This window comes from Anser anser (genome assembly GCF_964211835.1).
Source record: "Anser anser genome assembly, chromosome: 1".
Taxonomy (NCBI): Eukaryota; Metazoa; Chordata; class Aves; order Anseriformes; family Anatidae; genus Anser; species Anser anser.
Genome location: NC_139720.1, coordinates 205376737 through 205403481, shown reverse-complemented (window position 1 = coordinate 205403481; position 26745 = coordinate 205376737). Strand labels below are relative to the sequence as shown.

Sequence of the window (26745 nt, the reverse complement as noted above, 5' to 3'; positions counted from 1 at the left end):
TAAAATTCTGTAAAAATGAATTCATAGATTTTCATGAAAACAATGAATCAGTCAAAAAAAATGTGTTTTGGGAAGATTGTTCAATGCCCTTAAATCTTCAGTGGGTTTTTAATCCTTGTATTCAGTTCAGTTGTCCACTGATACTCAATACTGGAAAACCCGATGATTCCCTGAAATAGTATTCTGTAAATTAATTTCAACTATTTTGATTTCTAAACCTTAATAACTGCACCAAGATTTTAAAATCAGAATCATCCCTTTATACATAGCTATCAGAAGAAAGGAAATGGTCTTATCTAAAATAAATGTTTAGATAAGAACATAAAAATAGTCATGTCTGTCTCTTAATTAGGACTTTTCATAGCTCGAAGCTTTCTCAGACAGAAAGACTATGTAAAGAAGCAGAGATATGTACAGTAACTTACATAGCCTGGAGAAAATTGTTAGCCTTAGGAGTGAGTCCAGCTTTTTTCTGGGTCCCACTCTAATGCAGTGTTTATGGGCAGCTGCATCAAGTATGTGCAAGTGTGCAAATGGAATTTCAGCTTGAATTCCTTAGTTGGTTTCCACAGCTAGGGCAGAACATAAACAAAAAAATTGTCTTTCAAGCAGGTCATCGTGAGCCAAATGACTATTGTTTCAGGTTATACAGATCAAAAAACAAATCCCAGTGGTGCATGATGAACACATGAAGGTGAACATGACCACCAATTTTGGCTGGACTTAAGGTCCTTCACACCCATTATTCTGTATCTAATAGTATCTGATAGCTGATGCTCTGAAACTATAAAATTAGCACTTGATTTTTTTTTTCTTCTTTGGAAGATTTTTTTTATGTCCATTTAATTTTTCAACCTCTGCTACACCCGCTGCTTAATTAAGTCTTGTATATTATCTGTTAGTGGTTAAATTGATACCTTCATTTTCTTGTTTTGTGAGAACAGTGAACAACAATATTCTCCTCTTCCCTCAAATTCATAATTTCTTAACTTTTATCATAGTCTTTGAAAAGGTCACCTTTTCAAAGTTGAGAAGTCCTCATCTGTATAATTTATTCCTATGAGAAGATTGTCCTTATGGGCCTCTCTGCTCCCTTTCTACCTTTGGCAGATCCTCTTCAGAATGAGGGGATCAGGACTGCTGGTAGTACCAGAGTGGGGGTATCCTTGTATGGTGGTATAATAACAATGATTTCTGTTTGGTTCTTTATTCATTTCTTCAAAACTTTAGGAACAAATTTGCCTTTTTCATGACTGCCAAGCATTGAATTCAAGTTTTCCTAGAACAATACTCAAAGTTGCCAACATTTCTTCCCCTGGGAGTAATTGTTTGGCTAGTGAACATCAGTATGAACATTTATCAAAGACCATGGGTGTTCACCATGTCTAACTTTGTATGTATTAATATTGAATTTCATCAAGTATTTTATCACCCAGTCACTTGATATTTTGACATCCTTTTGTAAGTCTTCTTGGTTAGTTTTTGGGTTTGCTATTGGGTTTGCTACCCTTGATACGTGTTTTCAGTAACTATTATTGCTTCATTTTTTGCTACCTTTTCTAGATCACTAATGGGAACAATTAGGAAGTTAATTATAAGCTTTCTGGAAATCCAGGTTTACTATGTCAGCTGGAAACTCCTAATCCATGGAGTTCTACCGCATCTTTAAAGAAGTTGAGTAGAGCTACCTGCTACTCAACTCAGACTTGATGTATTTGTGGTCTCCCTGTAAAAAACTGGCTTTTCATTTTACATTTCCTCATGTTTGAGTCATTCATATGGTCCTCGTAATTTATTGCAATTCACTTTATTGATTTGTTATTAAACTTTGTCTACTGAAACATCAAGTGCAAATTGCTCCATTGATTTGACAGATCTGAAAGGCTCTTCTGTGGGTTCATCCTTAAACTTATCCTGGAGTTGATTGTAAATAATTCATTTAGCTTTATTGCCATGGCCTTTTCTTTCCTGAGCTTTCTTATTACACCCCAATGCCCTGTGTAATTGCTATGGAGTATCTGAATGCTGCACAATCTTTACTGTACTGAAGTCCACCACTAAACCATACTACTAAGTTCTACATCTACACATTTCTTGAAGACCTCCATGGATGATGATTCAACCACATACCTGGGCAGCCTATTTAACACAACCTAGCATTTTTTACTTTATAACAGGTTTCAGGTTGCTGAAATAATCCTAATCGTGAAACAAAGGCTTCTATCAAGGAGACACTGGGTAGATCTGGTCAAAAATTATCTGATACAGTTTTGGGACTGACACATACATAGGATCTCCATGGCTCAACCGTAGCTCTCCCAGATCCCTGGGATGTCTAGCAGTCTGTGGGCTGCCTGTGCAACATCCTAGGTGCTGGGAATTGCTCTTCCCAAGGACTGACAGGTGAGGGCCATTAGCTCACTAACTCTCACAACAAACTGTCTGCAAACTGAAGAATTTGTCCTGATTCTCCTAAACCAGAAGTTCTCATAATTTATCACCTGCATATATTTGAAGTGTTTCTTTTTCCATCCAGATTGCTTTGTTCATTTTTTTAAACGCTGAAAACTTTCCACGTCCTTACTCCTGTCAGCACCAATCCAAGTTGTGCAGGCAGTTTCTATTTCCCACCTTCTATACCTATTTTCCTCTATAAAAGTGACACCAATTTGTTTTTGCAGCTATCCTGGCTCAGAATAAAGGTCCATCTAGCAAATTGTCCCTTCCTTAACAGTTGTTAGTAGCAGATGTTTAGGGAACATATAGGAGCAGGGCACATATGGTCAGATACTCACCCTGCTGTACACCGCAGCTTTCTCCAAAGAGAGAAAGCTCTTCCTCAGCCTTTAAATCATCCACAAAATTGCAATGCTCTTTTCATGTTGCAAGAGAATAAACAATAATTTCCTACAGTTTGCAAATGAAGTTACAAAATAATTTGCCCAGGCAAAAAAATCTTGTTGATGAAAATTTCAATTAACTTTGTCCACATGAAGTGAAAGAAATATACATTTTCAGTGAGAGACATTTGTTTGTTCACTTTCTTGCTTGTTTGTTTTTCCATAGATCCCTGAGATATCAAAATAAAATTAAAAAAAAAAAAAAAACTTGCTTTTGGGTCTCTATTCTGTTACTCTGTAGGACTCAAATAATTTTTGTACAAGCAAACACTAAATGACAGTGTAATTTACATTGCAGGATTTTCTGACAAATGTGTAGCTTCAATAGATGCTTACTTCTATTGAAATCACAAAGATTTCACCCTTTATGTTTAATTTACCCATCGCAGGCATTGACGACATGGCCACTTTACCATACTCTCTGGGCACTTTATAATACTCTCCTTAAGTATTCTTATTTTCCAAAGCAAAGTCAACTTCAAAATGGCATTAAGTTGCTCAGAGCCTTATCCAGATGAGTTTTTAATATCTCCCAGGGTTGCACAACCTCTCTGCACCACTTATACTAATGTTTACCATCCTCCTAGTGAGATTCTACCCTCTCTCACATGTTCAGATCAGCTCCAATAATGATATCTGAGTAGGGTGACTGTGGGCCAGACTCTTAGTACCACAGGGCCTGTGACATCAGGGACTGCAGTTTTAGAACAGTTCTCATCATACTTCCTATGGATTTCTCTACTAGGAGAGTGGGATTTGCTCCTCCTTCCTACTGTGGAAGCAAGAGCTAACCTCATGCTAACCTCATGCAGCTTCCTTAATGACAAGTTTGTTTTTGTTTGTTTATCTGTTTGTCGGTGGGTTTTTTTTGTTTGTTTGTTTGTTTTTAGAAAGGACTTTCCTGCCTTAAAGTGTGGAGGCCATCAACACCCTAATAAGAGGACATTTTTGGATTAGCCATGATGAAAACGCCACACAAAGACATGCATCTCTTGTACAAAGAGATGACCTCTTGTACAAAGAGATGTACAAAGACTGATCTCGTGTACAACTTTCCAAATCACAAAACCTTTTTTCAGAGGGCATTATTCAATGTTTTATGAAAGAGAGGAAAGATGCCAGTAAGTGAGGGAGGGAGTTACTGTTCGCTTATAGCTGCTGGAAACATAAGCTAGATTTTCATCATTCCTCTCTGTTTCCCATCTCCTGCACACACAAATCTATCATTAGGGTATATGAAGTTCTAGCTTCTGGCATGACAGAATTATTTGATTCAGACTTAAAAAGTGGTAGTAGTATATGAGGTTTACAAACTGAGTCTTACATCCTGAAATGATCTTTTTTTTTTTTTTTAATAAATTTTAAAGAAAATATTTGCCTATAACAGAATCACAGAATCAAAGAATGGCTGAGGTTGGAAGGGACTTCTGAAGATTATCCAGTCCAACCCCTCTACCGAGCAGAATCACCTAGAGCACGTTGCACAGGATGGCATCCAGGCAGGTTTTGAATATCTCCACAGAAGGAGACTCCACAACCTCTCTGGGCAACCTGTTCCAGTGCTCTGTCACCCTCACAGTAAAGAAGTGCCCCCTCATACTCAGCCAGAACCTCCTGTGCTTCAGTTTGTGCCCGTTGACTCTTGTCCTGTCACTGAGCACAACTGAAAAGAGACCAGCTCCATCCTCTCGACACCCTCCCCTCAGATATTTATACACATTGATGAGGTCTCCCCTCAGTCTTCTCTTTTCCAGGCTAAACAGGCCCAATTCTCTCAGCCTGTCCTCGTACAACAGGTGCTCCAGTCCTCTAATCATCTTCGTAGCCCTCCTCTGGACTTGCTCCAGTTCTTCTTGTACTGGGGAGCCCAGAACTGGACACAGTACTCCAGGTGAGGCCTCACCAGGGCTGAGCAGAGGGGGAGGATCACCTCCCTTGACCTGCTGGCAACACTCTTCTAAGTGCACCCCAGGATACCTTTGGCCTTCTTGGCCACCAGGGCACATTGCTGGCTCATGGTCAGCCTGCTGTCCGACAGAACTCCCAGGTCTCTCTCTGCATAGCTGCTCTCCAGCAGGTCACCCCACAGCCTGTAGTGGTGCTTGGGGGTCCCTAGTTGCAGGACCCTATGAGCAATATTAGGAAAGCAACTGATCTGTGAATTATTTTATATTACATACAATGTATCATGCCACAGATAAGTCTCAATACATAACTCAAGGTTTGTGTAATCCTCTTGAAATTGTTCAGATTACTTAAATGCTAAAGAAAATGTTTTTTTGTAGCTTGATATAAGAGAGTGCTATTATTATTACTTTGCCTAACTTAAGGACATGGCTTTTGATAAACCACCCCCATTTAAAGTTAATTGCTAAGTAGAAGTAGGGGTTAGTGTTAAATCTCTCTTCTGTAGAACAGAGGAATGGCTTAAAGTCAAAGTAAACTTAAAACAGTATAGGAGAAGAAAACAACTAATTTTCCTGTAAGATTTATTTTTATGCTTTTTTTTTTTTTTTTTTTAATTGCCACAAGGCTCATTTTAAATAAAGATATTAAAAGGCAAGGTCCCAGTTCTGTAGCTTAGTGTCCTTGCATAAATCAGGAATCACACACAAACAAAATGAGGAAATGTCATTACGGACAAACCATCAAAACTCTGAGCCTCGTTCATGGCAGCAGAAAGAATGGCTTATCCTAGGTCCTAGCACCATCCAAGAGCAAGGAATCAAAGAGCTTCTGTCACTGCACCAGGCCTTCATCCTATCAGCCTCAGAGCAGCTTAACACAAATTCTGTCAATCTTAAAGCTGCTTAGGGTAACATCTTCAAGGCAACTTAGCAATTCAGAGCTTAATCTTCATTGAAACTCAACAAAACCGAGGCTCAGATGTGTTTAATTTACCTTTAAAAATGGGATGTAGGAACTTCTGATGTTACCTTTAATCCTGCTGGGTTTTTAGTGCATGAGAGCCAGGGCTCCCAGGAAAGCAGGTTGTGGGGAATGCAGTGGAGTGAGTGATGAGCTGCAAGGAGCTCACATCAGCATGGGCTTAATTTCATATTTAAAAGACAGAAGCTAAGAAGTTTATCATCATCCCCTTGCAACTTTGTTTAATAAATGTTAAAGTACATATCGTTACTGTTAAATATTTTTGATAACAGTGGTTGATGAGCACTTCTTTCTTCAAAGTTCATAAACTTCAAAGTTTCTAAAGAGCATTGACAACCCCACACAGAGTAAAACCACCAAACATAACATTAACAAGAAGAAATAATCACGGAGTTTTGACATTTAAGAGGTAGCATCAAAGACTACCATTATTTGCTCTTTTTGTTTATTTCTGCTTTTGAATATGCTCACATCATATTTTTAAGCCCATGAGAAGGGAATACTAATGAAAACTGTACTTACAAAGTATTCATTTGACTTGAGGAAATGAGGTTTATAGAAAACATCATCTACCAGGAAAACCATACAACCCAATCATATAGTAAACCTTACTGGGATAAACCTCCTTTGGATAGGTAAAGGATGACAGATAATAGCTCATAGAATCCACAGAATGGGCTGAGAAAATAGTACATCTCTTCTAATCACTCCTGCTCTTTCAGGCAAACTGCTATTTCTCTGTTATTTCTGTTGCTGTTTAGAAGGTCTTGGCTGAGTTCAGCTCTGGCCTTCGGCATTGTTCCATATCTATTGATTTGTATAGGGTTATAGCTTCACAAACTGAAGCCTTTAGAGTTTTCAAGTTTGGCCTTATGAAGCACAGGTTATGTAGAGTTTTCTGACCTTTGTGCTATAAAAACACAGCTTTAGTAGTCTTTGGTTGCATGTGGATCTTTAGAAAATCGCCCTTCTTTAAAAGAGACAAAGTCAAAAACAGGAATGCACTGCATTGCTTCCTGTTGAAGTCAGTGTGCTAAAACAAAAAGGACTCTATCAGCAACCTCCCACTGATTGAGTAAATTCTTAATGAGCTCTTCAAGTTCTGGCCTAGAGACAAAAGGATTTTATGATTTCTAAAATAGTTGCATCCTGCAGAGTTTATGGATTTAGCACATTTCTCCACATTTGGCAGAAGAATTAATCTCCATAACAATTTTGATTGGCTTTGTCAATCTATGTTGTAGTTCCCATATGCAGGTGACACCTCGTTATTTGAGAAGAACCAGACAGCTGACAGAATAAGAATGCAAATTCATCTTCTGAGTCTTTTGTTCTTAAAGGAGAACATTCAAGTTCAAGCAGAAGCCATTACTAAGAAGGAGCCATTGCAAACAAACATCTTGACTTTTCCAAAATGTCCTCTCTCCTCGGAGACAAAGCAGCCATAGATTCTATGATTCTATGGCATTGCTAGTTGGTTGAGGGAAGTGATTGTCCCACTCTCCTCTGCGCTGGTGCAGCCTCACCTCGAGTACTGTGTGCAGTTCTGGGCACCGCACTACAGAAAGGACATTAAACTGTTGGAGAGTGTCCAGAGGAGGGCGACAAAGATGGGGAAGGGCCTAGAGGGGAAGACATGTGAGGAGCGGCTGAGGTCACTGGGCCTGTTCAGCCTGGAGAAGAGGAGGCTGAGGGGAGACCTCATCGCAGTCTACAACTTCCTCGCGAGGGGAAGTGGAGAGGCAGGTGACCTGTTCTCCGTTATCACCAGTGACAGGACCTGCGGGAACGGTGTTAAGCTGAGGCAGGGGAAGTTTAGGCTGGACATCAGGAAGAGGTTCTTCACCGAGAGGGTGGTCGCACACTGGAACAGGCTCCCAGTGGAGTAGTCACTGCACCAAGCCTGTCTGAATTTAAGAAGTAATTGGACTGTGCACTTAGTCACATGGTCTAAAATTTTGCGTAGACCTGTGCGGTGCCAGGAGTTGGACTTGATGATCCTTATGGGTCCCTTCCAACTTGGGATATTCTATGATTCTATGATTCTAGCCAATGTTCTGTCTTGTTAATACTTTCTCCTGGCTTTGCCTGTTTACACTTTTTTAATAGCTAGAGAACAATTCTTTTTCAAAAGTAGTCTGTCAAGGTTGCAGTGCACAAACAGGTTTATTATGACATGATCAAAAGAGCACTATCATGGTAGAGAAGTCTGAATACTTCAACTTTTTACATCTCTTGCACAGAAATAAGTAAGAATATTCTGTCTGACAACATTCCAGTATTACATACTGATTTCTGATATAATAATAATATCCCATTTTACTGCCACAATTGTCTGCATTTTGGCTGGTGGGGTGTTTTTCAGTACTAGAGTCATTCTGCTAAGACGAGGTCATACCACTCTCTTTGTATTTATTATGCTCAAATTATACAAATCATAAATGTGGATCATTTTTCCATAGAAAGACTTCTTATTTTAGTTCTCCAGATGTCTAATATCCTTGTCCAAAAAAACAAAGAAGTCATCATATATCTAGCTGGTGGTAATAATTATGTTATCAGTAGGGTTCTTTCCTGTGCTGAAAATTTCCTTTTGATTATAACCTAGTGGAAATACAATGAATTCTGTGGGCAGCCTGGCCACAATGTAATTTTAAAAGCTTCTAATGGACATGGGGTCATGATTAGGTCTGGGAGAAAGCAATTGCAAGCTACAGGGTGTCTGAGACAACTACCTAAAAAAACAACTACCCAAAGCAGAACCTTGAGAGCTATTGTAATACCGAGAGATATCATAAACTAGTTATTTAAAAAAATAATAATAATAAATAAATAAATTCAGTGCTTTTATACAGTGTATTCTGTATTAGGAAGAAGTCACATTTGGGAGCAGGGAGGGAGGGAATGGCTACAAGCAGGGCTGCACACACAGTCCCAGTGTTTTGGTCTTATCGTCTCTGAAGGAAACATTTTATTTTATTTTCCCTGGGAAAAAAAAAAAAAAGAATGAGTATTTTCAGGCAGGAAATAAGTTACCATTTCTTTAAAACTAAGAATCACGGAACTCTTTGGCTCCTGTGTCAAACTGTGCAACCCACAGGTTGCAATTTCAGGTGAATTACCCAGTAGTTTAAAGTATCCCTGATTTGACACCCAGTCACTTTTCTTTTTCTTTCTGGTTATGGATAATCTTAAATGTCACAACACGGGAATCTGTGCTGCAAAACTGTATGGGTTCCTCAGACAAAAATCTGAGATGCAGTCAAGCAGCAGTTTCACTGAGTCTGTGTGGGGAGAAAAAAAACAAATCCATGAAGAAGCACTTGCAAATTTCACATCATTTTGATGCATAATCCTCAGGCCAGGTCAAGGTCAGTCAGAAATGATTGCATTTCTTTAAAATAATCCCTCAGGACAAACCTAACCTAAGTTTTCCATTTTGTTGTGTAATTCAAAACTCACTCACAAGTTTGGGGCTTCATAATGAAATTTCACACAGTTCCCAAAGTACTCCTCAAACAATATGTTATTGCAGATCTTCTCTGGAGTTTTTCAAAATACTGTTGCCTAAATACATTAACAATACATTGAGTACAATGTAAGTGAATTTAAAAACATCTACATTTATCAGAAATGCGACTGAAAAAAAAATATGGTAAGGGTCAAGGAATATGCTTGCAGTTTAATGCTAGTTTCAGATTTTTGCAAATCAAATGGGAATTCTGTTTGGCCCCTTTATGCCCTGTAAAATGTTGAAGAAATGAGAAGCTGAGAACATGAAAGAGCTTCATTTTCTTGGGTTACCTTTCAAGTCCTTCTAGAAGAGCTGGAAGGCAGGTAAGTCTGGAAGCAACATGAATTCTGTCTATGTCCATGGCTTAAAAGCTAAAGCTGCTGGTCCTTCCTCACAGTGGGCTGTCACCTGTGCTGCATTTCCTAGAACAGCCTGGAATTGTTCATCAGATCCACTGTCCCCATGCAGTATGTTGTGATGGGCACACAGACTATTCAGCAAATGAGCTAAAGACAAGGAACATGATCAGTCATCCTTCCTGCCACTGATGAAGTCAAAAGCTTCAAAACCTCTCTAATAACATGAGTCCCTGAGGCTCTGAAAGGCAGCTTCCTGAAGTGATCAGCTGATATTAAGGATCATGGTAGGATCTGCAAAATGAACAAAATATTCCCCAATGACAAATGGCAGTCCTCTTTCCTGATGTAAATACAGGAAGAAAGTATCTCCCTTCTCCTAGTGAAATCTTTCTGGAACTAATGCTACTGTCTCCAAACCTCTTTTCATTGAAGTCTGTGGCAAAGCTCTCTACCAAATTCCCACTAGGAGCAAAATGATAAAGAATGGCTTGGAGTGAATAGAGAAACTGCTGAATGAAGTAAAGAAATAGCATGGCAGCAAATGGAAGGGGCTTGGATGTAAATGTATGATAAGATTTGGAATAGTGAAGTGCCTGAAGGGCAGCCCCAGTCCCACAGGCTCTCCATCAGTGAAAGCTTAGACCTACCAGCTACATTAACACTCCAAACTCCACGTGCCTGGGAGCATCCTCCAGACTTATGGCCCACCACTGCAGCCCCATCCCTTCCTTTATGCCCTACTGCCCACCACATAAGGGAGATGTATCCAAACTGTTGCTGGGAACAATCCCTAGCCCATGCTGACTTCCAAAGAGCACTTAGAAACCATGCTGCAGTGCCCTAGCATGGTTTAATATAATAGCACACATGCTGCTGACACTTGTTCCTCTCAGACCAACTACAGTAATTAAGGTTGAGGGGATCAGCTTCATGATGCAACATCATTAAAACAGGAAATACTCATAGGAAAGAAACAAACAAACACACAACAAACTAGGAATCACAGTTCCTTCAGTCAAAGGTCTGAGACAAACATTCAGATTTTTTTGTTTGTTTGTTTGTTTTTTGAAACCACACTGTCGTAGTATACTTTTAATGAAAGGTGTTCTTCAAAACAGTCCACTCCCACCCTTTCAGAGGTGGCAATGTGTGACTGGATCATTTCTAGCACAGGGGCTGTTCTGGCAGCCTGCAGGCATTGCAAGCAGCACCTCAGAGCTTCCCAAGCTCACGTGGAGAGAGCAACCCTTCAGAACGATCTACACATAAGATTCACCTGTTCAGCTTCTCCAGATGAAAGCAAACCTGGGAGAAGAAGGTGGAAGCCTTTATTGACATGCTACTAAGTGAAAATTTAACCCTTCTAATAACATCTTAATTGTACTGCAATGGCTGTTTCTATCACAACACTGCTGTGCTCTCCGTTGTAGCTATAGCAATGAATTACACTAGGGTTTCTTTCATTTTGCTTTAATGTTTTCTTCAAGCTGAGCCTGCAAGTGAGTGGAAATACATCTATTACTGAGAGTGCAGAAAAGACAGCAAAAAAACTTGGGGTCAAATTCTGACTCCGGTACTGAATTACTGTATAAAACCAGGAAAATTATTAAATCTCTGTGTGTTGAATTTCCCTATTGGTTAAAAAAAAAAAAATGGGGGGGGGGGGGGGCACATAAGACAGATGTCAAGAAGAGGAAGAATAATGTATCTCTCCCTAATGATAATGTTATGAAGTCTGATGTCTGAGAATCTCTGCTAAGGAAATTTTCAGAGAAAATGGTGATATCCTTAACTCATGTAAATGCAGATATGCTAGCAGATTGCAGAAGAGTTAGGGCTGTTTACAGAAACTGAAAATCTCTCCTGCTAAATGTTGTTGTCATTTCATAATCAAGTAAATGGCAAAGAGCAGCCTGTAAATTTATGTGCAAACTCCCATCTGTGCCAGAAGAAGAAAGTAATTTCAAAGATGCAAATAAAGCTGCCACACAGTACCTGAACTGTATCACATTGAGATTACTAGCTATGGTACAGTGATATGGGAGATATGTTTTTTTTGCACTGAACATACAGGGGCATTCAGCAAAATATATTGCTGTGCTTTGAATGCATTAATATCCCTTGCCGTGTCAGGAAGATCATGAAGACTACTTAGAAACGGTGTTTAAAACCTCAGATGAGGAATCTCAGTTTCTCTGTTAAATTCCCTTTTGTGCCACAGGCTTAGCAAGACCACTTACTCTTTCTGTACCTTTTCGTTTTTGAAATGCTGGTAACAATACAGGCATGGTGGATGCCAGTAGGCTGCAATGCATGGGATTGGACCATGAATTGATTTGCTATTTCCATAAATCTAATATAAGTTCTCCTATGCCAAATATTTATAACTCCAGATGCAAGAAGAGGTATTATTAGAATAGAAATCAGAATATGAGGAAACACTTCCTTACCATGAGAGTGACCAAGCACTGGCACTGGTTGCCCAGAGAGGTTTTGGAGTCTCCTTCTCTGGAGATATTCAAAACCATCCTGGATGCCATCATGCGTAACATGCACTAGGTGACCCTGCTTGGCGGGGGGGGTGCTAGACCAGGTGATCTCCAGAGGTCCCTTCCAACCTCAGCCAGCTAGACCAGGTGATCTGCAGAGGTCCCTTCCAACCTCAGCCAATCTGTAATTCTGTAAATTTACTATGCAATGCAGCTTAGCTTTTCAACATACCTCAGATGCTAAAGTGTTTACGCTAAATTGAAAAAAAAAAGTCCCCATTTTAGTGGTCTTCACTGTCATATAGGCACCTCACTGCACATTTGGTAGTGTACTGCGTCTTGTCACTGACCGTATTTTCATTTCAAACAAATTTTGAGCAAGGAATTTTGATGCTGTTGTGAAATGCTTGTCTCAAGTTTTACACTGAAGTAGGTTCCTAAAAATTATTAAGAAGCAACCAAGCACAAAAATAAAACCTGTTAGGTTCTTTCCAAATTACTTCTTGGATTAGGTAGTGCAATGATCACTTCTGAAGTCTGGAATAATGTCAGGGACTCATATAATCTTGAATATTTCTGATATCCAGCATGTTCTAAATGTTTGCACCTTCTGTTTCACTTCTCAGGACTGTGCTTCTTAATTTTCTACAAGCAGGAGACATTCACAAAGAAGACAGCAGCAATATATAGCACTCAAACAGCACTTTTTAATTTCAAAATGTTGTACAAATATTAAGTAGTTTTCCCCAAACTCAAGCAAAAAACTTGGAACCGAGAAAAAAAAAAAAAAGTCGTTAATGGAAATGCGGCACGTATCCTTTAAAGCTTTGGTAATCACACCCATTCTTATTGTTATTTTTCTAATAAGGGAATTAAGATGACCAAATCACAAGTTCAACACATTTGTTTGAATTGTTTTCAGCAAACTCTGTTTCCTATTTCAGTGTTTTATACACACTTCACAGTAATCACTGGTCTTTCTATATTTGTAACCTAAAAATATGTCATCTATCCTGTGTAACCCAGGTTCCTATTTGTGAAATGCACTACCCAGAAGATACTGAACAGAAATTTTTCTGATGCTGATGTGGCCTAACAGTGGCCTAACATCGGAGATGGCTATGAAATGAAAGTTAAATAATTTAAACTGATTTCCTTTGTCATATAGAATAACTATATCAGTTCAACAGTATACTTAATCAGCTGACTGGGAAAAAGGAGCCTTGTAGAGCTCTTGGTTCTGTCCTGTGTGATCCAAAAAGGGCTGAACAGTGGATGCAAGTAGCTGGCTGAGGACTTAAACACCTAAAGGAAGAACTCCTCTTTAAGATGTGCTTTTGTCAGCTGTGGAGAAAAGAAAAAAAAAGAAGAAAGAAAAAAAAGAGAGAGAGAAGCTGTTACTATCCATGCTTCTCAGATATGCACCATTAGAAAACTGTAAGGTTATTTGAGGTCATTATTATTTAAAATCGCAGTAAAAGACACTAAAAATGAGTTACAGCAACCCATGAATAAGCAGGCAGCATTTAGGCATGTTAGCATGCTCAGCAAGCTCGTTAGCTCTGCTAATCTGTATCTCCAGTATCTACCCTGTGTGCTTGTATTGTGAGGAGATACCTTTAACTTTTCAGGGAAAAATGCATGGGTCTGTATGGGGTAAATCCTGGTCTGAATAACACTTCTTGGTGCTTCTTTCAGATATCTTCATCTCTCAGAGAAGTATGATGTGTGCTCCTTGGTAGGATAGGTCTTTTATATAGGACTGGGCTGCTTATGTCCTCTCCATAATATTCTGCAAAGACACTAATGCATTTCAGCCTTTCTTCTGATATTCCCCATGGCACGGCAGAACCTATCTTGTATATTATCTGGCTGAAGAAGCCAGACAGACTTTGCTGAGAGCTGGACTTTCATAGAATCGTAGGATAGTTGGGGTTGGAAGGAGCCTTAAAGCCCATCCAGTTCCAACCCCCTGCCATGAGCAGGGACACCTCCCACAGACCAGGTTGCTCAAAGCCCCATCCAGCCTGGCCTTGAACACCTCCAGGGATGGGGCATCCACAGCTTCTCTGGGCAGCCTGGGTCAGGGCCTCACCACCCTCTAAGTAACAAATTTCGTCCTCATATCTAATCTGAACCTACCCTCTTTTACTTTAAAGCTATTACCCTTTGTCCTATCACTACATGCAAAAAGTCCCTCTCTAGCTTTCTTGTAGGTCCCCTTTAGGTACTAGAAGGCCTGTCTGTGGTCTTCCCGGAGCCTTCTCTTCTCCAGGCTGAACAACCCCAACTCCCTCAGCCTGTCTTCACAGGAGAGGTGCTGCAGCCCCTTGATCATCTTCATAGCCCTCCTCTGGACTCATTCTAATACTACCATGTTCTTCTTGTGTGAGGGTCCCAGAGCTGAATGAAGGGTTCCAGGTGGGATGTCACAAGAGCAGAACAGAGCAGGGGGGGACAATACCCTCCCTCACCCTGCTGGCCACGCTGCTTTTGATGCAGCCCAGGGTATGGTTGGCTTTCTGGGCTGCAAGCACGCATTGCCAGCTCATGTCGAGCTTCTGGCCAACCAACACCCCCAAGGTCCTTCTCCTCAGGGCTGCTCTCTGTCCATTGTCTGCCCAGCTTGTGTTTGTGCTTGGGATTGCCCCAGCCCAGATGCAGCACCTTGCACTTGCCCCTGTTGAACCTCATGAGGTTGGCATAGGCCCACCTCTCAAGTCTGTCCAGGTCCTTCTGGATGCCATCCATTCCCTCCAGCATGTTGACTGCCGCACACAGCTTGGTGTCATCAGCAAACTTACTGAGGGTGCACATGCATGTAACAGTGTCTAGAACGAAGAACTCAATTTGTTCTATAGCTGGGCCAACTGCCTACTTGTAAAAGTATGTTTTACAGAACTACGAATGATTTCTAAGTTGTAAGCTTAAACACATTTATGTTATAAACTTAAACCTGTCTCTTAATTTGAAGTGTTTGTGAAAGAGCACTGAAGTCAGCTCTTGTATCATTTTCATCTAGTAATGGAGTAATCAGCATCTGTAGAGCATGCAGCTACGAATCCTTCACTCTCTGAAAGGTTTGCTTGAAAATTCTCATCTATCTGTAATCTCATTTTAATTATCATTACACATGATTACTCCAATCAAACTAAGTCAGTGGCAAACATTGCATTCTGCATTCACCGTTAATGTCAACGAGCATGATGGCAGTCTGTGATGTTAAGTTCTGCTCTAAGGTGAAAATGTCTGTTCAAGGACAAAGAACACTGCTCTGATTTCTTTCTCCTCCTTAGCTTTTCAACACACCCTTTACCTTAGAACTTTCAAAATATTGAGCATTCCGATTTGGCATGCAGTTTACCTCTGGGATGTGACAGTCTTGCTTATTCTCTGCAATGGAAAATATTGTCATTTGTTTTGAGTGATTTAATTGTGTGTGGATTCAGGATTGTAACATCTTCCAGTATTCAGCATGGCAGCCAACTCTGTGGTCAGGCTTTTGAGATGTTGATAGGCTTCCATGGCAAGGAACACAATTACTCAGTGAATTTCTCAGATGATGGCTCTTTAATACGGTGATAAAATTTAGAGTGTTGAATGCTGATAAGAGATACCAACAGAATGATGTGCTGTAAGTTTGTTTGTAGGTGCACTGCCATTTCTTCAGATATTGGGTGTCATTAATTGATTAAGGAGAAGCAGCTGATGGTGCATAGCTGCCTCTTCATCATTTGACCTCATAGAAAGCCTTATTTGAGAAGGCAGCAGATGATCTGCTACTGATAAGAATCCTTCACGAAAGTAAATTTTTACTAAGATATAGCCAAGTTTTTAAAGAATTTCCACTGCTAAGCCATTAAAAATTTTCAGATGTTACTTTCATTCCAAGAACATTTACCAAGAAAGGCACAAGCTCATCCAAGCTCATGGATTACATAAAGTTCAGCAGGATTAGTTATTGTCTTCATCCTCAGAGAAAGGAATTATCTGGGCTTTTCTGAAGCTGTTGGACTGTAAACTCTTTAAGAGAAGGCATATTCCAAACAGCATTTTTTTCTCTTCGTGAAGCAGATCCTTCATGCAGAATGAGTGCTTATGAGACCTTTTGAATGATTTTGGTTGCATAGTTACATAGTTACAACTCCAATAACTTTTTTTTTTTTATATAAGTTCTCCTCATTATGAGAGGTAGCCTTGTGTTTTAATTTTACCCATAAAGCTGTTATAATCATTCTCTGCAATTACACTACAATGCGTAACAATTAATTATATCAAATCCTTCTCACAGATGTGTTTACCAGTGAAGAGATTACTTCAACTTTATTTCTGACAATAAAGAGTTGGTCTTATTATGTCCCTCTTGGGATTTTACTCATCTATCCTTTCTGTAGTTAGGATTATAACCATATTATTTACCCTACAGGAATTTCCCTACAGGAAAATAAACATCAGTTCTTGTCAGGCACACGTTCTTTAAACTGTATTTTGTATAGGAAAAAATATTCCTATATATCTTCTCCTGTAAGAAACCAAGATCTAGGATTTTAGCTGGGTGACTTCAGCTAGCCACCTGCACTCACATACAGCCTTTCTGGGATTCATGTCCAGGGCCTTTTGATGGGAAATAGGGAGTATGTTGACCCCAGGGATTGCTGGTGGAAGTGCAGGGCATAGGCCTGGATGAGGCTGAGGATTGTTTTCACTGTAGTTTGGTAATATAGAGCTCAGTGCAGACTGAAGGTCTTTCTCAGGATCTGGTTGAATACTTTGGCAATTAGTTCATGCTGAATTACTCCCAGCCACAGTTTAACAACCACATATATTAAAGATAGCTCTCCATTTCTGCTTTGGAGTCCATATACAGATATTAATATATGTCCTATATATAGGACTATTGCATAAGCATACCCAGAGCAGAGATCCACTTTAAACTGGTAGAAAACCTCATCAACATCAAAGAAAGCAGCCAGAGCTACCTGGACAAGTTGTGCTGCACTGGGGGACTGGATGTGGACGGAGAAACTGGTGGTGCTGCGTGCACCTAGAGGGCATTTTGGAGGGACATGTGCCAGACTATCATTACTTTGATCACGGCATCTTTCAGTTTAGTTTAGTTTCAAGTTTCAGGAATTCCATCCTATCACGGGAACAATTTTAACAGCCACAAATTGCTTTTGGCAAGGTCACAGAGGGGTTTCTGGCCACCGGACTTTTTTGCTGGATACTCTGAAATGGTGATTGTTCTTTATTGAGTGAAATAGTAAATATCATACTTCACTGTTAAGTTTCTCTTAAATAAATGTATTCTGTAAACATTACCTTCAAAGCAGGAAGTTTTCTTCAAGTAAGACCTTTCCCTTTGGAAAGGAGAACTGGTTAGCTGGAACATAAAATATGACAAAATGTTCAGAAGTAAATGTTTCCAAGACTGAAATAATCACTTGTCTTTACATCTTTATTTCCTTTCACAGAGCTATGTTTGACTATGATAAGAGCAAAGACAGTGGCCTCCCAAGCCAAGGACTCAGTTTTAAGTACGGAGACATCCTTCATGTCATCAACGCCTCAGATGATGAATGGTGGCAGGCGAGAAGGGTTACTCTGGAGGGGGACAGTGAGGAGATGGGAGTTATACCCAGCAAGAGGAGGTGAGTGCTGCCTCCTCCTTCCTCCTTCCTTGGCCATGATGTTAAAATACTCCATTTTGTTAAAAAAAAAACACAAAAAAACAAAAAAAACCAGGTGCGTCAATCTACTGGGAAAAAAAATGGGGAAGGTAGAGAAAAATCCCGTAGTCATTATTTCAAGAGCTAGAAGATAAGATTTTCATTGTGAGATTTAAAGAGCTTGGGCTATTTAACTGTGTTGAAAAGAAAACGAAAAGGTGACTTGATTAGCACTTTCACAGAGAAAGGTGGGATGGGGGAGAGAAAGAGAGCACCATCTATTAAAGAACTGCAGCAGAGAAAGGGAAAACCAGAACCCAAGTCTGGGAATTAGCTCTGAATGTGAAGTAGAGCACATGTTTTAATGTCAGGGTGATTAGCCATTACATCAAACTGCTGAGGGATGTGATGAATGTCTTGACATTTTCAAATGAAGAGTGTATGTCTTTCTTTTCTGAGTGTAATAGAATTAAACTGCTGAGCCTGTGTGATGTAAAGAACAAGGCTAAATTACATAATGGTCCTCTTTGACTTCAAAATCTGTTAATTTAATCTCAGCCTGTCTGGAAACTGATGGATAATCAATATCACAGTATGCTTTTCATGTAATGTAAATGAAGAAACTTTCTTCCCTTCTCCAAGCTAAATCTAAATCTTTGTTTAGCTGTGATGGATTCATGCTGACTGGTGGAGAGAAAATAGACATCTGAATGTTTCCCTTTATTTGTATTGTTTACTCTGTCTAGGTGTTTTGTAAAATTGGCCACAGGTCCCTGATAGTATCAGGACTGCAGCACAAATCAGCATTACTTTGTGCCTTTGTTGATAGTTACTATAAAAGGTCAAGAACTGAAAGGGTGGGAGGAAAATTAAATCTGTCAAGCCACATTACATTTTTCTTTTGCAGCAATGCTCCCATACTGCATATAAACTTTCTATTCCTAGCTATTTCAGCCTTAGCATTAATATAAAAATGATCGTGCCCATTTTTTATAATGGGAAAATGGAATGTCTGATGCTTTATAGAGCACCTGCTGTTTTTTCAAGGAGAGTTGGCCCAGGTGCTAATAGAACTCATGGTAGCCCTTGTTCTAAATTACATAAAAGTAAATTGAAAGGCCTTTAAAAACCTTATTGACATAAGCCCTGCAAGGTCCTTATTTTCTCTAATGATGACCATATTTGAATAGCAACCACACCAGGGTTTTCAGCAAAAGGCAATTTTGTAGTTGTATAATAGACCGAAATAAAAACTACATTATAATTTTGAAGATGGGGAAAATGTGCCCATTGAACAAACATATATAGTCTCTACATATTGAAAGAGGAATTCCTGCCTATTATTAATTGCTACACTAGATATTGTTGTAATGACATGATTGGATCACAAATGGGAAAAGAAGAAAGTCTGTTCAATTTTTACTGAGGAAGTGTGGTGTGCACCATGAAAGCTACAAAAAGCTGTCAAACATAATAAAATACCTATAAGGGAAAGAAGGGCAAAGCAAAACAACTGCTGAAGACATAGTGTTGTATCTTCTGTAAGGTGGAGAGGATGTAAGTGCCTGAGACTTATTGGTTTCCCTACATAGTGATGCACAGTGATGGGACCAAAGACAGAGGCTTTCTAGTCAAGGTCAGACATACGACACAGCTTGGGGAAAGGATGTGACTTGGGAAACAGTGAGAGGGAAAAAAGAAAGAAAGAAAAAAAAAAAGGTTAAAATATTGGTTACAGTCTAAAAATAAGGGGCTCAAATTTGAGAAGACACAGGTCTCGTTACCATGCTCTCCACTTGTCATCCTGATTCTTCACTAGTGAATCTCAGCAGTCTGGAAAAATCAATGGCATCTGATTTTCTGCCTGCATTAATGTAATGATGTGATATACCTGAGCTGGAGTAGGGGAGGGTGCTATTGTTTCATGAAAGGTTTCAGTTATACAAGGTTATTTTTTCAAATGCATTGAAAAGTGACTATTATTTCCTTATTGTGGATTCTGGATGATACCTCAGAGCCAGTGAGACCAATATGCTCTTGCCAGCAACTTCTGTGGTCATTTACACCACCCAAGGGGAGGATGAGCAATCAGTGCATACAAGGATGAGCTATAGAGAATAAAACTCATCAGACTTGCCAGAATATACTAATTCAGAGTTGAATTTCCTCTATGTGTGCTGGTTATTGAGTATGAGAGACTTGATCCAAACCAGAATAGCCCCAGGATTCATCTGACCAAATGTAGGCATCTTCATTTAAACTGATTTCTCCAGGCCGCTGTTATACATCTTACAGTTTATACGGGGCTATTTCTTTAGAAATTTCATGATATGTACTAGGACATATTTATTAACAAACAGTAAAATATGTCTTGTGACAGAACGGGAGGAAAAGAACATCTGTGGCTATTTATTAAGATGTGATTTGTCCCACAAGCCCACCTTTCTGTGAAGTTGCAGGCTGAAGAGATTTCATATTTGTTTGTGCTTTTCAATTCTCCACTTCTTTTCTGTTCATTTTCTTTATTATTATTATTACTTTTATTTCTTGTGTGTGTGCAGAAGTATGTATGTGTTGTATTTGGATACCTTCCTCTACCAATGTATATATGCGTAAATATTATCCTGTCCTGTGGGACTGCAACATTTTTCGTATTTTGGGTGAGAGGGAGGCTATGCAGATCCAGAGATTATCACTGCCAGGATGAGTCTTTTTGCTGCCTGGTTTGCACCCTATCTCCTGTTCAACAACAGCTAATATACAATTCTTGCATTTTTCATAACTGAAATCATTATGGAATAGCTCTGAAAACCAGCGACCTCTTCAGTTCTACTCAGTATATATATATATATATATATATATGTATACAAATAGATAAATACATGTATACATACATAGAAAATCATTATATAAATATAAAATATATATATAAAATATTATTTCTTTAAGGCACTGTGTAAAGGTAATTGCATTCCAAGTATCGTGTTTTGCATTTTTTTTTACATATTTTTCAAGAAGAGCTCTTCAAACAATGACTGCAGCATGAGTTGATAAGATAAATTTTGAATAATAAATCATGATTCCATACTCCTTTTCTCCTCTATGCTATATATAATATACGAGAAGAAATCATAATTTCTCATTAGAGAGGAGCTGCCACTCATTATTCTCTCCGGGATGTCGGATACATTACCAGCCTTTACCTCTTAGTGATTCAGTAGAGTTTGAAAGCTATTTGTCATTACATTTCAGCACTGCTGTCAATGTGTGGACTTGATGTTGTGTTGGTTGTTAAATTGTAAAGTCAAACTTTAAGAGGCAGTTTTGGAGGGTACCACTGCAGCTAAAGGAGTTTTCTGAAAGAGGCAGCACAAAGAAATGACAGGGGCCTTGTGTTTCTCCACTGATCTGTGCAAGGACCAAACCCCACAAACTGGTGAGCCAGTGACTTCATTGGGGATCAACAATAACTAAATGCTCAATATCCAGCAGTGCTGAAGTATTGCTGCAACCCTTTCTGCATCTGGAGACAACATTTCATCCATTTGTCAGTATGTATTTGCTGCCTGATTACATCTGTTGTTCTGCACCATAGGACTGAGTAGCCAGTTGGGTAGAAACCAAGTGTAATGCTATAAAGGTGTTGTGATTTTGGATCATATTGGTGTAGGCAACCATAGGACTTCAGCATAAGAGGCTGCAAAACACTTCAGTTGTGGTTTAACAGTCACCAAATAGTTGTTATTGTATAGTGTTAATGAATGGATATTACAAGCCAAATTGTTCTTGGTTACATGTCCACCACAAAGATTTATCCAAATTATGCCTAAGGTGAAAGCAGGAAAGGTCTCCCAGGTGTTGGGATACCTGCCAGTCCTATACCGATGTCTCAGGTGGCCTATGGTCTTAGATGAGCACTGCATTTACGTATCTGAATTACTACCACATCATCAAAAATTACTATATTTTCTACTAGAGTGGCCAGCAGAATTAGATTTTTACATCAGATTTTTATTAGCTTTAGATGTATGGATTTAGATTTTCATTTCTACGTATGCTGGGCTTTTGATCATAAGAATTTTTGGTTGCCTCACTGTCCTTCCTCTTGTCAGGATAATCAAATGGATTCAGCTTCCCATAAAGGTCAGTAGCAGGCAGAGCAGCCTATTTCTGAGACTCCCTCCCCATGGAAATTCTCACATTCAGTAAAGTGAAATAAAAAAAAAAAAAAGCATGAAACCAATGTCATAAGTTACAGTGTATTAAATTCCTAGAAAGATATTTTCATTTAGGAGTAAAGCGATTTTAATTTGCTGTAGCATTGATTTTACACCTTCTTTTTTTTTTTTTTTCCACTTTTACTTTGCTGAGTATCTGCACACAGAAAAACTTACATTGTAATCCCCACACAACAGCAACCTCCCACTTCAAGAATGGAAAGCTTCAGTATTTTCTATGATGTGTGTACTTTTGTTTGACTTGGGTCTGTGTGTCTGAAATTAATTTAGTTTGCAATTCCACACAGAACAGCCTAGCCTAAATTCTCACCACTTCTACTATTGCTCCCACTGTAGGCACTGAGTATTTGGTCTGATAACACTAAAGCATTCACACTAATCCTTCTGTCGTCTTTAAGATGTGCAGCCACAAAACCATCATTCCAAGATTTCCATTTTCAGCTCATTTGAGTGCATGTGGCTGCAAAGAGTTGTGTAACTCGTATCTCTGTTATCACTGACTAAAGGTGTGTGGCAGCACCATCCTGACAGTTGTGTTGTCAGATGGACAGCATTCTCCCCGCAAACACGTGTAACCACACTCTCCTCCCAGAGCAAAATGGGAGGAAAAAAAAACATTAAAAACCAATGTTTCACAAACATTTTTAAGGACAAGGAACAAGAGATTTCCTCAGCACAGAAGTCCCTGTGGACAAAAAGCCAGCTTAAATTTGTTATTCTGCTCAGCCTGGCAGAAAGGCATGTTTATCCACTCAAGTGAGTTTTATTTTTAATGGTCTCCTACAAATTGTCCACCTTCCTAAATACCCCTTAAGACTTCAATCTTTAGATTATAAAACTTTTTAATGTGGCATGATCTTGTAAGCTTTGTCTAAAATAAGTTACCTGACTATGCTTACTAACCTAATGAGAAAAAATAAATACGGAGTAAAATTGATATGCGTGTGTATATATAATCCTCTTCCTGCCTCCTACAATGACAGAAAGTTATCTGCTGAAGGAAAACAGCCCTTCGCTTTTAAACAGAATGAAGTTGTTCTACAGTATTATGAGAATTCATTTTCTAATAGCATTAGATCTACCATTTTCATAAAATATTGACCAGGTGCTAAGCTGCTTTCTATAAGCAAGTCAGTGAAGGTGAAGAGCTGAAAGACAGCATGTTCTCTGCTACTGAAAAATTCTGATGTTCTGTTGCAAAAATACCACTTCAGGAATGCTCAAAAATAATCTGGAGAACAGGAATTTATTGGTACATTCAGACCTCACATAAACAAAGCTAAACAATGCAAAGAATGGAAGCAATAAAAGACTATTTGCTGATTCCACATATTTGGACTATATATAGTAATCCACATTTTCACTTACCTTTCACTTGATGGGTAGGGAAAACAGATGTAAAGTGGATGTCGTGGAAATGGCTAAGCGAGACATGAAGAAACATGTTAACAAAGATGTAAAATATAGCAAGTTTTTTTTTTTTCAAATATCCATTTTATATTGCATTCTGTAGTAACTCTCCTTACTACAGTTCTCATACTGGATTTGGAAGTTGCTTTCATTCTACAAAATGCCTCAGTGCCAAATCTGTGCAAAATAGGCTACTGTAACCATTTTACTGGATTCCAGACACCATTTTTTTTGTTTGTATCCCTACATCAATGATAAATGCAATTATTAAAGATTAATGTATATCTCACTTGTTATTTTACATCTCCACTGAGAAGACTGATTAGTGCTTTTACAAAGGCACTGACAAAATTCCCAGTGGTCCGTTAATACCCAACAATAAAGGTTCACAGTTCATGTTCAGATGAGGTTTACTCAATTTCTTCTTGTTTACAGTGCACAAAAATATCCGAAAGTCTCATTTTGAAAAATCCCATTTTCAAGAGACACAAAAGGTGGTTAGACATTGCAATGCCTTTAGGTGTTGCATCCCAGTAGTAAGTTCCTCAGAAAATGAGTCAGAAGGGAACAGCGTCATAAGGAGCTAAAGTCTTGAACTTGCTAGTGAGGAAATACTGAAGTCTGAGGTATACTTTGAATGTACTTCTCTACAACTTCCTCGCGAAGGGGAGTGGAGAGGCAGGTGACCTATTCACTGTAAACACCAGTGATAGGACCCGCTGGAACGGTGTTAAGCTGAGGCAGGGGAAGTTTAGGCTGGACATCAGGAAGAGGTTCTTCACCGAGAGTGTGGTCGCACACTGGAACAGGCTCCCCAGGGACGTAGTCACTGCACCAAGCCTGTCTGAATTTAAAAAGCGATTGGACTGTGCACTTAGTCACATGGTCTAAACTTTGGGCAGACCTGTGCGGTGCCAAGAGTTGGACTAGATGATCTTTATGGGTCCCAACTCGGGATATTCTATGATTCTATATTTTGAATGTACTTCTCCACTCCTTTAGCCATACTGGGGAAGAGGAAAATGAATCCTGATCATTAGTGGGAAAAACACAAACAAACAAACAAACAAAAAACAAAAAAAAAACCTGTAAGGTGTCTCCTACCATGAGAAGTTTCAAAGTTGTGAAGCCAGGTGGGAGGCCATATCTTACCTCACCCTGGTCACTCAAAAGGCTGGAGGAGGTGATTTTAGATTATTGTCCTTCTACTAGTTCTTCCATACGAGACAGTAACTCTCTCCTTTCATCACACAAGGAGTCTAAGCAAATAAAGCAGAAATAAAGATTCTCCTGTGAGTACAGATGCCCTGGAAGCGAGTGTAGCCACAACAGACAGTGATGCCATACTTCACTCTCAAAAACTTATTTCCCCTTGAGTTTAATGAGATTTAAATCTCCCTGTAGTTGCACAAGTAGTGATGGAGTAGCTTGGGACAGCTTATAAGTTTTTTTTACCCCAAATTATCCTTTTTTTTTTTGGTAGGGGAAGAAACTTGCATGAATGAGCATCTCTGAAAACAAGTACACAGTTTATACTCCATCTGCCCCAGATCTCAGATGTTCTTAGACCATTTCACTGTACACCATAATGTTTCTGCAGGGAGCTACACTTGGAGAGCAGGTGGAAAGCAGGAGATTCAGTCCTCATCAGTTGTGCTTGATGAGACTGTCTCCATGTGAGGCTCAGAGATTTTCAGCTCCCAAGTCACATCTTTGAAGATCTCTTGAAACCTCATTGAGCCTCAGTGACCCCCAGGCAATTCTGAAAATGGGACTTGAGCCACGAAGTAGTTTTTGAAGTTGTGTCCTTGCTTTCCTCAAACCTGTAAGCATAGTTCTACCAAGCAGATTTATAATTAGGAAGGGGCATGGGATCAATGTATATCATGCAATCTTCGGTTGCAAAATTGGGTCTCTGCAGAATTTGGCAGAGGGGAATCCTTCCCCTTCACTTAATTTTTTGCTCAGTCCCTTTATAATCCAGTTTTGTGCAGCAGTGGTGAATGAAAAATGAATACAGTTTAAAGTGAAACTTTTCTTCCTTTAAAAGCAGTTTCCTCAGCTGATTGTTCAAAACATAGTCCAAGGGATGGTGGCTGTACTATCAGCTAAAACAATGGAGAAGTGTAAAGAATTTAGGCATTCACAGTGTCAGCTACTGTGAAACACACTTTGTGCCTAACCTCCTCTTTTTCTTGGAGATAAAATGACTCATTTATTTTTGTTAAAATATAGAGACTGAAAAAATAAAGATTCAAAAAAGCACTAAAAATGCTTGAGTTAATGTTCCTTTTAAAAGTTAATTAAAATATATATTTAAAGAACTGGATCAATGATGCATGCAAAACTGATATTCAGTATTTTTTATTTTCTGTCATTCACAACAATTTTTAGTCCATTTTTTGCATCTGTCTATGGCAAAAATGTCCCAGTAGCTCTGATGAGAAATTATAGAATCATCTTTGTTCACTGCAGCCTACACTCTGGCCACCTCAACAAAGACAGAATCTTTGGAGAACCAATTTCTAATAGATTTCTCCAGAGCATGCAAAGAAACAAAGCTTTTCAGACATTTGGATATTGGGAGGATTCCTAAAGGAAAAAGAGAGGTTTATTCCTTACACCAGAGCAGCATCTTGTCACACTTCAAGTCCCTCACCCAATACATGAAGACACTGGAGCACCTGAACCAAAGTGCTTTAAAATAATTTTATATCCTGGGTGAAACCATTTATTTTCTGCCAGCTTTTCTCCAACAGCTAACCCATTTCGTTGACACTTTGGGCAGCAGCAGTACTGTAATCACCCTGGGATGTGTGAAATTTTGGCTTGGAAGTTTACTGTTCAGCTAAATAATAAGTAACTGAAAAGATTTCTATTATGAAAAGTGTCAGGAAAATTGTAGTGGGAGACAACACTGTATGCTATCCTCAATACAGTTTGTCGATTATGAAATGCTTGTAATATTCAGCAGGCATTATAAGCATGTATGAATATTATTGCTACACTTTCCAGGAGGATTAATGGCACGTAATGATATTATTTATGCACTACTAGAAGCAATGCAGAATGTTTCTGCAGTTCCTCATCTGTCTTGTATGCCTGTAGAGAACAACCATTCCTCCTTGACTGCTAATGCAATTATGAAGAATTTCATAAATAAGATCCACTCTTCAGGGTTAATTTCCAAATTTCTTTATGCAGTGAATAAGAAATCAAGTTAAAAGCAGATGTTTTAGGAAGTTAGACAGGATTGGAATGAGTGTAAATGTTAACA

General features: G+C 39.1%; 1 protein-coding gene across 47 annotated transcripts in view; it reads left to right on the top strand.

The window, feature by feature from the left end:
* The window catches only part of DLG2 (discs large MAGUK scaffold protein 2), a 1058052-nt gene that overhangs the window by 980372 nt on the left and 50935 nt on the right, over positions 1-26745 (top strand). For all 47 annotated transcript variants that reach the window (XM_083797000.1, XM_083796967.1, XM_083797009.1 and 44 more), the window contains one exon: positions 17626-17802. In XM_083797000.1, coding sequence (XP_083653126.1) covers positions 17626-17802 — 177 coding nt within the window. The remainder of the gene's footprint in view (positions 1-17625; positions 17803-26745) is intronic.